The sequence below is a fragment of the Urocampus carinirostris genome, chromosome 7, assembly GCF_059441175.1.
Source record: "Urocampus carinirostris isolate Australia breed hairy pipefish chromosome 7, RoL_Ucar_1.0, whole genome shotgun sequence".
Taxonomy (NCBI): Eukaryota; Metazoa; Chordata; class Actinopteri; order Syngnathiformes; family Syngnathidae; genus Urocampus; species Urocampus carinirostris.
This window is the reverse complement of record NC_142355.1, coordinates 20,753,621-20,766,332: the sequence shown is the minus strand read 5'-3', so window position 1 is coordinate 20,766,332 and position 12,712 is coordinate 20,753,621. Positions and strand designations below refer to the sequence as shown.

The 12,712-nt window shown below is 39.6% G+C and overlaps 1 protein-coding gene across 5 annotated transcripts in view; it reads right to left on the bottom strand.

Annotated features, from left to right (window-relative positions):
* The window catches only part of syt7a (synaptotagmin VIIa), a 137,254-nt gene that overhangs the window by 11,680 nt on the left and 112,862 nt on the right, over positions 1 to 12,712 (bottom strand). For all 5 annotated transcript variants that reach the window (XM_088340103.1, XM_088340104.1, XM_088340105.1 and 2 more), the window contains 2 exons: positions 5,220 to 5,322; positions 1,871 to 2,138 (listed from right to left, as the gene is read on the bottom strand). In XM_088340103.1, coding sequence (XP_088196229.1) covers positions 1,871 to 2,138; positions 5,220 to 5,322 — 371 coding nt within the window. The remainder of the gene's footprint in view (positions 1 to 1,870; positions 2,139 to 5,219; positions 5,323 to 12,712) is intronic.

Genomic DNA, 12,712 nt, shown 5'->3' with positions numbered 1-12,712 from the left:
CACTGCATTTGCGTACCGTTGTTTTCAGAATTGTAATTTTTAACCAATGTGTCAATCATCATTTTAATCCGTTACTACTCGCAAAATATATTCAGAGCTAAAGAAGGCGATGTTTGTTTTATCAATACAAGCGCTTATAGCTACTGTGGGCTGTGGAGCGAGGAAGAACGCATGCAATTAGCCAAGAGTTGTGTCAATCAAAAGGTCAGAGGCTAACAACGTTATTGAAAATAAAGCTAGTCTGTTTATTTGTAAATGGGAATGATGTGGCGAAACAGATGGATTGCAACAAGGAACGTCCAACAATGCAGACATGCTTTTAGGCGGATTTTTTTCTTTGATCTGTCGACATTATTGTGTGTTTGGCAGTAAATATGTTACACGGTTGGATTCACTGGACTGTCCTTGAGTCCATGCTTGCAGAGAATCATCTGACTACCAGGGGTCCTACTATCCCGGCAATATAGTTTTCAGCTATCTTGCTTATCATATGAGTGCATATCTTGAATTCCAACAGTTAATTGCTTTCCAATGATGTGTGGCATGACGTATTTCAGTGACTGGTGACATTGTACAGACACACATTTGCTTTTCAACAGTCGTTAAGGGGTTAAAAGAGGAAATCGGATGTGAATCAATCTATAGCCCTGTTGTTTGTTGGGACTGAATGCTGCCTGCAGGAAAAAGAATCAGACAATTTGATAAATTCCAAGACAAATAGCAAACCAGCAGCTGAATGGGGAATGGAAAATGAAACCGGGTTTCTGTGCTCCATTTTACTACTGTTTGCGGTTGTCAATGTTTGGTTCATGTTGTATCAAATGATCTTTTTATGACTGACAGCACTTGACATCAAACTGTAGAGCTATGGGTTGATTCATACCAGCTATTTCCTTGTAAATTGCATAATTTTATATCAAATTTGCACGATCTCAAAATAACATTTTAAATTCAGTTATTAATTAACAGAACTTCTCCATATTAACAAAAGGTACATAAACTTAACAAAACAAAAGCCAAAAGGCAAAATTGTTTAGGACTATAATGTGCACCATTCAATTCCTTTATCCGACCTGTAAAAAAATTCTCAAAAGCTTCAAGTTTTCTCTGTTTTTTACCTGCTTCTCTGAGTCAGTTTGATTTTGAAAGAAGGTACAGTTTGCTTTTAGCTTCGGCTTTTTCTCCTCTTCGATCGTCTTCTTTTTGACCCTCATATCTTATATCTCTTCCATCAGTGTTTTTGCTTTTAGTTTTTGATCTTGTGTTGACGCTTCACATGTCAACGCCAGCTGCCGTGTCGGGATCGTTTTTAAGCCAACTTTATTATTTTCTTATTTTTCATTGTATAATGCGTGGTCTGTAGACTCAGACTGCCAAAAGAAATTTCAAGCGTTTTCAAGCACTTCAATGAAGCATTTTCCTGACCTTGAAAACACAACATAAAAATTACAGCATATTCTCGGATTCCAAGCACCTGTACGAAATCTGAATTTGGGTGTCGAAGGGCAACCCGCTCCCTGTTCAGTTTGCCCCAGCTGGTCATTGCTTTGACGTTTCTTGGACAGGTGACTCAAAATCCGTACGGTCAATATTTTTTGTTATTCTGCCCGACTGTTTTCTTGACATTTTCAACTGTGTGAGGCAGCAAGCCAAATGTTGAATTTGCATCAAGTTCAGTCAAGGAACTTTGCAGGATGAAAATATATCTGACCTAAAAGAACAATTTTAATAGTAAAACGTCTACCTCCATCAGATGTAAATGCCCTACCACCTTGACTATGTGAAAGGTCTTGTAATTTAAGTCTAAACTTGAATTTTGTGAATGAGCAAACAGCTGAAACGTTGCAAATCTTAAAAAAACAAGACGCACCCTCAAACAGGAAGGTTTCATTCCAGTGTGGGTTTAGGTTCTTCCTCTTGACCTTTGTCTCCAGCTTGTGCTTCTTATCCGGCAGCAGGTAGATTTTAACAAAGGGATCTGAAGTACCAGAGAAGTCCTTGGCTGGGAGCTCCTGTCCCCTCAGAACTTTGACAGTGAGGGTTGTGTTCTGGAAGCTGTAGCCTATGCTGAACTGAATCCGACCCAGCTTTTCGCTGATTGGGCCCTCGCCGTCATCGTCCTCTGAACCTGGAGACAGCTAGAAAGGACCGCAGGGGAAATCGAGTGATTAAACTAGAACATGAAACAGTGGCAGAATATTGAATCAAATACTATTATTTGCTTGTATATCACAAATTTAACTTTCATTGTCCTTGACAGGAGGATACCTCACATTGAAGAAAAAAAACATCATGAGTTTGTTATCCTATCGGAGTAGAAAGTGTACTGAGTTAAGAATGTTCTCGAAAGGTGTCAGAAAAGATATTTTTTCATACATTTCAAGTAAGCCCCAAGGATTTAATTTCATATATTAAAGGATTCCTATCGAATCCTCGACAGCTCTGTTGCCATCTTGGTGTCAGCCATGTCTTCAAAATGGTTTCCCTTGATGACGCCTTGAGCTTAGTACACTTCGAAAAATATCACACAGAGTGCCAGGTTGGATGAGTAAGGAACTGTCAGATGCCCAGGGCATTGTAAAAACGGCAGGCGTGTTGTCATGGTGACACAGATCTCTTTGCAGGTTTTGTTTATTAACTGGTTGTCTGGGTTTAAATACATTTTAAAGTGACTGTTTTTTGTCAAGTCAATGATTTTAAAGTTGACCAATGCAAATCACAGTTTCTGAAGCCATGATTGTTTATAGTGTTGATCTCAAATGACATTATATTTGCAAGAAGTATTCGCGATAGGGACTATCTTTTGGAAAAACATTAAAATGACAAACCAGCTAGCAGACTTCTTAGCACGTCTGCCCAAGAGTTTATTTTTTTCCAGAAGGACTGGGTTCATGTTTACGTTAAACATTTAGGGTGTTGGAACGGAGCCCAACGTTCAGGGTGTTGGAACGGAGCCCCCTTTCCAATGAACCGCTCACCACTTGTTGTGGAGACCCGGGTGATAAATGACTTGTAAACGACCTGATTTTTTATTTTTACACGTTCATGTTAGCGTAATCTTTCGTACGGAAAATTACCGATAAAGCGAACATAAGATTAGCCTGGGTTAGCTTCATGTTTACGTTAAACATTAAAGGTAAACATTCAGGGTGTTGGAACGGATTAAAACGATTTACATTATTCTTAATGGGAAAAATGATTTCGGTGATCAAACAAATCTGTTTTCGAGCAGGGTTCTGGAACGGATTATGGTCGAGAACCGAGGTTCCACTGTATAGACTTGTGACTTCTAGGTTAAGCTTTTGTGACATAAATATGTCAGCACAGTGATTTTGGGGTTATTCAGACTTTTTATTCAGGAGTTAGCAGGGGGGTGGGCAATATTAGCAGGCATTTTACCTGCCAAAATCTGACTCCCCTGCTAATATGGACCCTGTTTGAGATATAGACTTGTGACTTCTAAGGTACCTTCTGTGACATAAATATGTCAGCACAGTGATTTTGAAGAGCTTCAGAACGTTTCTCATAATATTACTATTATTATTATGAATAATAATAATAATAATAGTAGTAATAAAACAAACTAGATTTGTCGAACATCTATTCAGTAACACATCACAAAGTGGAGGTATTCGTCTGTAGTTGGATCCCAAAGCCAAAAAAACATAAAACGTTTAAAGTGCGTCTTACTTTGCAAACAGTATAGGCAGGGAAGTCCGATTTTAAATGAAAAAAAAAAAAAAAAACGATTTGTTTACACTGCGGGATCCAATGCAACCACGGTTTCATTCACAATAAAATACATTACATATGGCTATTATAGTACATCAAATAAAAGCTATTTGTGTACAATTAATTTCGTCTCCGGTGTTGGAGACTTTGGCATCGACGTTAACAAACGCATTTTGTAGAATACGATCACGCTTTATTGTTTTAATAAACGCGATATACAGACTACGATCGCTTAATTGTTTTAATTAGCCCATGATGGCTTTTGTCGGAGCGCAGCAGGATACGCGTTCTCGCGAGGGGGGAAGGATTTTGAAGGGGAGTCGGATTTCGGCACTCCGCCGTACCTGGACAGAGTGCGTTTTAATGTATTCGCCTTTTCAGACTCGTCCTAGAATTCATGTTCATATTTCGTCTTGTACTGACGTTTAACACTTGACGTGCGAGGTACAATGCTCTCGAGCCATAATGCACAAACAGCACGGTCATTTTTTGCACAAAGCCCCATTCATCTGTCTACGCTGGCTGAAAAGAACGAGATTTTTCCGCTCGAGGAGCAGTCATGATTCGGCTGTCGTGATACGTTCATTTAACGCATGCCGGTGTTTCTGCGGGAGGGTTAAAACAGATCTCTCCTCCTCTACGAGGCACCTCGTAGACACCCGTTCACCGTACAGCCGCTAAACAATTAAAGCGTGCAATGAAAATGTCTAAATTTCGGGTAAAAATGCGCATTTTAAAAAAATCATTATTACTTTGCCGAACGCTCGCATACCACTGGTTAACCCCTCGGGTGCCACTGCTGGCACACGTGCCATAGGTTGCCGACCCCTGCGCTAGGATGATAAGCAGGATGGATTCTGAGTTGCAAGGCCACTTGGAATAAGCCACAGGTATTTAATGGATATCTCCACCTGGAAAATGAGGTGCCTGTTATTCTTGGTGTCGTTGGTCCGAGCACCAAAAGTAATAATCCACTTATTGATGTACTTGGAGCATGCCTCTTCTTACTCTTAGCATTTTTTTATGATTGTTGAAAAGTGCTCGGTATTTCTCTACGCAGTGTGGTATGCTATACCAATAAATATGAACAAAAACAAAAACAAAGAAACACAGGGAAGAGCATTATGTAACTTTCCACAACTCCCCCATCCTCCCATTCCTCTTTGCCCTATCAGTTTTGCTAAAAGTAAGAATAAAGCAGGTATGCCTCGTGGGGAAAAAAGAATTACGTATCTCTCTTTGAACTCAGTTGGGCATTGTTAACACATACTTTAAAGATAAAATATGTAACTATCATCTTGTTTAAAGACACCTCAAACAATGCATCACACTTTTAAAAATGGCTGCAACCTGTTATTGACAAACAGCTGGACTTTTCCTCTTCTCATATTTTGCAAACACGAAATGCAAGTGGAGCCAATCTATCACAATTTTGGTAGTTTGACCTTAAACTAAGAATGTGAAATTATATTCAAAGCAAGTCTTACCATCACCATGTCCCCTGTGAGGGAGTTAGCCAGGTCGGTAACAGAAGAGTGGCCGTCGGCATCTGGGGGTTGCCCCTTGGGACTGTTGGCCGGCTTGTTTCCCCTGAAAGCAAAAACACGCATTGACCAACAGAACGAAGAAAAGCCGACATCAAAACAAGGGAACATCTTTGACTCCAACCTCCACCTGTTAGGCACATGGAATCTAACTATCCCAAGCAAGCTACATTTGCTTTAAAGGTGATTGTGCTTTCTCATATTTTTTGAGAGAAGCCATTTAGGATCTGTTATTAAAAAAATAAACATCCACAGATTAACAAACGCCGGGTGCTACCATAAATAACGTTCAACGGAAAAGTACAGTATGTTCAGTGTGGATAACGTCCATACCTCCACCAAGAAAGATAATCTCCAAGTGAAAATGAACCACTAAATTTGTATTTGTGGAAACCAATTCAGTAGCAAAGAGTTAGTTCCCTGGGAGGACATGGACAAGACACTCACATCAAAATGACATTTATAAACGACATAGCATTGCTCAAAATATTCACAGGACAAACATGAATAGCAACAAATAGAAGACTTGAAATTAAACACGACAGGGGATGTTTGTTGTAGAGTGCCTCTAAATCTACCTATCTGCATGATAAAAAAAAATATTTCCATAAACCCTGACGTCGGTTAGGTGAAATAAAGACTTATGAGTTCATAGAGCATGGAAATGAGAAGATGAACATAATGTTGATATGAATTTAAAAAATAGATTCAAAGAACATAATTCAAATGTCTGAACAATGCGACACTTTGGAAAACAACACACCACAATATCAAGGTAACGCAATAAACGATAAAGAGGGAGAAGTCAAATGAAATGACAAGATGTGAAACATTGCAAACGCAAACGCGACAGAAATCAGGAGACTGCAGATAAGATAGAAGGTTCAACAAGTAATGTAAAGAAAGAAGAAAGCAAACAGAGAATCATTTATCTGTACAAGAAGAGACAGCAAGTATTAATAGCATGAACAGTGAAGTCACCCCAAAAAAATGAGTGGGATTGTTACAAACACCACATTAGATAGAGAGAAAAAAAGAGAAAGCTGCAAGAAAAGAAAGGGAATGTAGGAAGGAAGGAAAGCCTGGAAACACAAGAGAGGCTTAGTTTGGTCAGTTTGATAAAAATCAAAGAATACAATACCAAAGTAAAGCGATCTGCACACAAAATCTAACACTAGACAAAAGGACACATGCTAAAGGGAGAGCGCGATGAAAAAGGACAATCACAATATATCATTATCAGAAAACCAAATATGATAAATGGAATACATGTGAAAGACAAACAAAATAGTGTCAGGATACCAAAAGATAAAATGTCATTGGAGAATTAGAAAGGCACATTTAGAGTGTCACGAAAGAGGGCGTGGCTTGAAAATATTGTCAACAGGATTAGAGCCTGATTTTCCAATTATTTAGCAACACTCTAAAAGTGAGGAGGGTTAGGGGGTCACAAGGGCCAAAGCACAAACTGGCATTGGCTACATGTGCATATGTGACATATGCAAGTAGGCGTCACTCACAGAAGTGAGGGCAATGCCTTGGACAGGCAGGAGACAACAAGCCCATCAACAAGTCTGTCTGTCTGGCCAGCATCTGTCACATGAATTTGGAATCGAAAGGCTTTCACGAACACCAAATTTGTTGAATGTTAACCTTTTCTCTTGCAGCAGACACGAGGACAGAACTAGGGAAAATATACTGACAAAAAGACAGACAGAAAAAGCGAGTGAACGGGACAGGCACAAAATCACAACTGGCAAAGGAATTGGAGCAAGGAAGAGGTAGGGTGGGGGAGAGGGGAGCTTGGTCAGAGGAGTGAGGCAGATAGTCATCAATTGCAGTCTTAGTAGTATGAGTAGCCGGGAGGGGGGGCTTGTTCCATTTTTTTATGGATGTGTGTCTGGGGGGATCACGGGGTTGATTTCCTTATTTTTTAACTGAAGGTAACACATTAAGGGCTTCAAACCCCAAACTGAGACTTAGATCAAAGGAGCCCTGAAGCAGAAGGTGATGCTTAGGATTAGAGTGGAAGCAAAGCATCTCCCTTTTCCTCCGCCTCCTTAGTATCGATAGGGGAGTCTGTCAGCATTCTCAATTATTCATTCTCCTTCATGGTTTACTCAGGGCTCTATCACATTCTCAGGTACGCGACGGCTCCCCAACCACTTTGGTTGGTGGTCCTCTGCTTCGGTTGAGGTCGCAGAGTGGCTGCTCTAGCCCATTAGCAGCAGTATATATATACTTCTGTCATCTAGGTCAGTGGTCGGCAACCACCGGGCCGCGAGCTGGTTTTTACTGACACTGCTGTGGTGCAGACTGAACTTGAACGATGTATGTTTGAATTAAAATCAGTGTGGATCGCTTCGTTACCTGTTGGGCGGTGGAACCCTCACGTTGGAGACAAAGATTCCTGCACGTCGAAGATACAGTGATGACTGAATGAATGAAAAAGTTTTGCACTTACAGCCAATCAGCATGGAGAATGGTCCGCTACGTAATGCTATAACGATTGTAAACAATCTTGCCGCAAAGAAAAATCTTTAGTAACGGAGTTGGCTGATGCATGGAACCCTAAGTCAAAAACACGACATCAAAACTACATATAAGCAAAAATCTTTTCACGGGATTAGTTAATTTGATGAAACTTTATTTTCAATTAGTTGGCATGCAAATCGATGAGCGTCAGTGACTAGAAAGGATTAATGACCAGTTCAGAGGTCCCAGGTTAAATTCCAGAAACAGTGTTGAGTTTGCATGTTCTCCCTAAGCCTTCGGTGCTCCAGTTTCCTACAACATTTGAAATATTTTGGATCACCCCAGCGACCAGTTTGGGTAAGCTGTTCGGAAAATTAATGTGATTTTGGTGTGATGTTACGAGGACATCTATGTGTTCCACATAACTAATGGATTTACTCACATAATTATATAATAATGTTATAACAGGGTATCTATGGCTTACACAAGTATTTCTGGGATCGCTTTAGCCATAGCAAATAAAACGTTCATCTGAAAACCACTTCTAATGAAACGTACACATTGCGGACATGGTCCAAAGTAAACGTTTCTCTCCCAAGTTGCTATTTGTATTAGAGTAGACGTAAAACGTGCGTCTGATTAAAACCACATCACCATTTTGATAGTTCCGTTCTTATGGTCGCGCCATGATTCCACCAGAGTTGTGATTTTTTTATAAAGACAGTTGACAAATCTAATGAAATCTTGTCAGTTCAAAAAAATAAAAATGTCATTATAATTGTTACATAATTTTATATTATGTGTCTGTTCACATTTTTAAACATTAGAAAATTGGATTCAAGACATTTTAATGCCAATTAAGGCCTTATTTTTAGAAAAATGAGTTCAATGCCTTTGAAGACTGTTTTAATTATAAATGTTACAACTTTTGTCATTATTATCGTAATCGTTATTTTAGAAAAATATAAAAAACATGTTAAATGCTGCTCTGGGGCCAGGCTGTGAAAATATTGTCAGAAAAGGAAGCGGTATGTAGTACAGAAAAGGTTGCCAACCACTGATCTCGGTCTCAAAGAGTATCACAAGTTCAAATTAAAGTTTGCCTTGAGGCTTATCTAATCTCTCCGATAATCGGACGTTACAGTCAAGTCACGTCAAATGTATTACTATAGCCCTTAATTACAAAATGTCTAAAAGGACTGGACAGGTTACAATTACACCATTCCCTGATCTGGGGACCCCACGTGGTTTGATGGAGATCGCTTGCAGTTACCTACAGTTGCCAGTAGAAGGCAGAGTCGACTCGAGTTTAGCCAAGATTCACCTGCAGCTGAGAAAGTGGGCTGTTGGCATGGCAACCACTTTTAGAAACATAGATCATACATATTGGGATTTAGGGTGCGTGTGAGGGAACAGGGGCAGGTGTATTTAGGATGGGAGGGAAGGAGGGGCAGCAAACAGCCAAACACATGAAAACAAAGAGTATTTAGGATATATGACAGGTACGGGTGAGAGCCTCGCAGACACACACACATTCACACAAACACACAAGTGGAGGCAGGCGGGCCCACTTTGGGTTTCACCGTCCTGTGATACTATCCTGTTTTTTTACCTGACCGAGGGCCGGCAGCTCGAAGAGGGGTCAGGCTTAGGGAAGGTAAGACACTCAACTTCAAGGCTGGAGAGAGACTCGAGAAATAAAGAGCCCCTCTTGTTTTTCTCCGCCCCTCCCACTCCAAGAGACACTTCGAGGCGCCTAGGGACCACAGTGACGTATTCCAATCCCAGCAGCCGCACTAGGGTTGAAAAACTCCCTTGGACCGTAGCAAGGCGACGCTTACACAACTCGTTATCTGCATGAATGTCCAGTAACTTGGAGATGCTCACTGTAAACTAGCGTATTTTGTGCACTATAAAAGGCACAGGATTACAAGGTGCAGCCCTCACAAAAGGCTTTTATCATTTATTTTTAATACATATGGGGCACCGGACTATGAGGCAGATGCGATTAAGACTACTGTAAGAGCTACCGTGTTCATACATGTATAACTGATAACTGGTAAACTCATTATACAATTACGAAATATAATTGTCAAGGATTATCGCAAAACGCTTTTTGCAATGGGATCAAACCAGGATCGCGGTGGAGAGGGCGCCGACACTTTACCACCAGTGGTACAAACGACATATGAAAAGGCATTAAAGCATATCTCGTTATCAAACTGTTTTTACTAACGGTACCAGAAGCAACGGTTATGATTTCTTCATCTGTGAGTCAATAACAGAAAACAGTCTTTCAATAAATTATTATACAAGCTCTTTCACATACGTATGCTAATTAAACGGATAGGTTATTGACGCACAGGTGAAGAAGTGAAAATACTCTAACCTATCAGAATGCACTATGCAAACAGCGTTTCTGCCACCGTGAGTAAAAATAGTCTGATATTGAGATAAGCTCTACTTTCTTTTTGTATTTTATGTGTGCCACTAAATACTGTACCGTGAAACTCATGCACCCCTATGAATACTGTGTGCACTTACTTCTTATCCACCATATTCTGTTGTAAATAAGGAGCTCCAGGTTATAGAGGTTTTAAGGTGCACCTTAAATTCCGGAATATACAGTAATTGCCGCCTGCGTGGCGAGTCTGCAAAACGTGACTTAAATAGCAACATCCACTGAAATCCAATTTAGCAAAGAGGGCCATCCGTGCGTCTGCCTCATTTGCGGAGAATGAGCTCCTAAACGCGGTTGCACATTTTTGAAAATCACGCCTGTCGATTTAAATCCCGAGGGCGGATGCGATCAGACTGTCAAAAGCTAACAGTCCAGACAATCAATGAAAACCCTGAGCCTTTCAATACTGTCATTAATTTTGACTTTTTAGGATTTGAGCTCCACTAATGTATTTATCATTGCATTTCTCAACCTTGACTGAACAAAAAAAAAAATTATGGCGTGCTGCAACTGCAACCACACAGGATTGAATAGATGTATATGGTAAAAATACAACTTGTCAGCCAGTAATCCACCCAGCAAAATTTTGTTCAAAAGACTTTAAAAATACACGATTTGAAAAATAAAAAAATAATTAAAAAAAACGCAAATAAGGTTTACTTGGTTTTAAGTCATTGAAATGATTTTTGGGGACAAATTTTGAACCCCACGAGAAGATTTAATCACAACAATATTTATTTTGGGAACAAATGTCTTACTTTTATTTTTGGTCCAACGCAACCCAATAGTAGATAGCTTTTATTTTTATTATTTTTTAAAACTCAATTATTTTTAAAAACTGACGTAATGAGAGATCTTAAGTCCAAAAGACGTCTAGTGCTGGGAGGGAAGCCTCTTTCATACGGGCCTTCGTTTACAAAACGGGTAAATACTCGAAATGGCATTCTCAGGAGATTCATTCATATAAACGGCAGACACTATGAGTGGAAGACTCTTGGACCAATTTAATCAAGAAACGCTTGGAGAGAAAACTGATTAATTAGGGCGGAAAAGGCTACCGTAATAGGAGACACAGCAATTTTAGAAGACTGCAGAGATTCACAAGGGGTCCCTCTACTGGTTGGTTTAACTATGGATTAAGAAAATACCCTTTTCTTGTTTCTAATTCAAGGCCACGGTCAATCCACAATTGTTCCTTGCAATGTGTTGTACACACACAAATAATACTTGATGCAATTAATGTATTGTTATTCCTTCAAGGTCATCATGTGGGTCCAATTAGATATTTGAAAAAAAATGTTTTAAAATATTTTATAAATATTTTTATTTTGTGCAACCACAGGTCAAAATAATAACTCTGAAAAACAGGTTTTGGCTCATCAGTTTACAAATTTTATCAGGTATCGTTCACAATCCGACCCTGATATTATACCTGAGCAACTGGGAAGATATTTTCATTTAAAACAAGTGGCAAAATAGCCGCCAAATGAAAGTGCTTACTGCACACAGAAAATTATTGTCGAGAACCATTTGGGTTGACCTTCCTGACTGGAAGAACATGGAGAGTGTAAAAAAAGTTTGTAGTAGTACTTCCTCTGATAGATGGTGTTATGAGTGCACTGCAAGAAAGAGGTCTAAATCTAGTGGAAGCTAGAGCTCTTGTTGGTGATAGGAATGATTGGATGGGTGTTGTAAAAGGATAGTGGGATGTTTGGACGCGTTCTAAAGGATGGGCAGGGCACCCGTATGATGCGGCAGGGGTAAACCAGTGAAAGCTGTCGGGCCCTGCTGTTGAACAGAAGAGTGTGTTGTGTCACCCTGACCCGAGTGACATGGCCGCTTTCTTGTTTCCCGTTTCACCTGGAGGGACGAAAGCATGACCAACTTAGGTGCCGAGGTGCCTAACTTGTTTGGGTGTTTGGGCATTTGGGTTGGCCATGGTGCAAAAATGTTGGTGTGTGTTTTTTTGCTATTTTTCCCTTTTTATTTTATTTTTATTTTCTTTTATTTGTTATTGTATGTGTCTGTCTTGCTGTCGGTCACCCCTCTTGAGGGATATGACCAAGGTAGATAGATAGATAGTACTACTTGATGTAAATGCAGGGCGACCAAACTTGCACTATTATTTATATGGACACTAACATTTTTCTGAGAATAAAATACAGATAATTTTAGCAGGTAAAAAGATATAGATCATGAAATTGACATTTTAAACAGGTTAACATGCATGCCGCAATTTATAGGTTTAAAAAGAAAATCGTGACCAGAAAAGCTCATCTTGCTTTGGGTCTGAATGGCCAATCAGGATTTAACTTCATATGATTTTGTGATTTTCACAATCACCAGTCTATTCAATTCATGTGTTACAACCTTATTCAATCTGTTTTTATTTTACTGTTAACATCCAGACAGTAATTAAACGTCATTCACTTCTCATAAAACATAAAAGACATTTTTACAGCCCGCATGGCAATAAACCGACACTCTCACAGAGTGCATT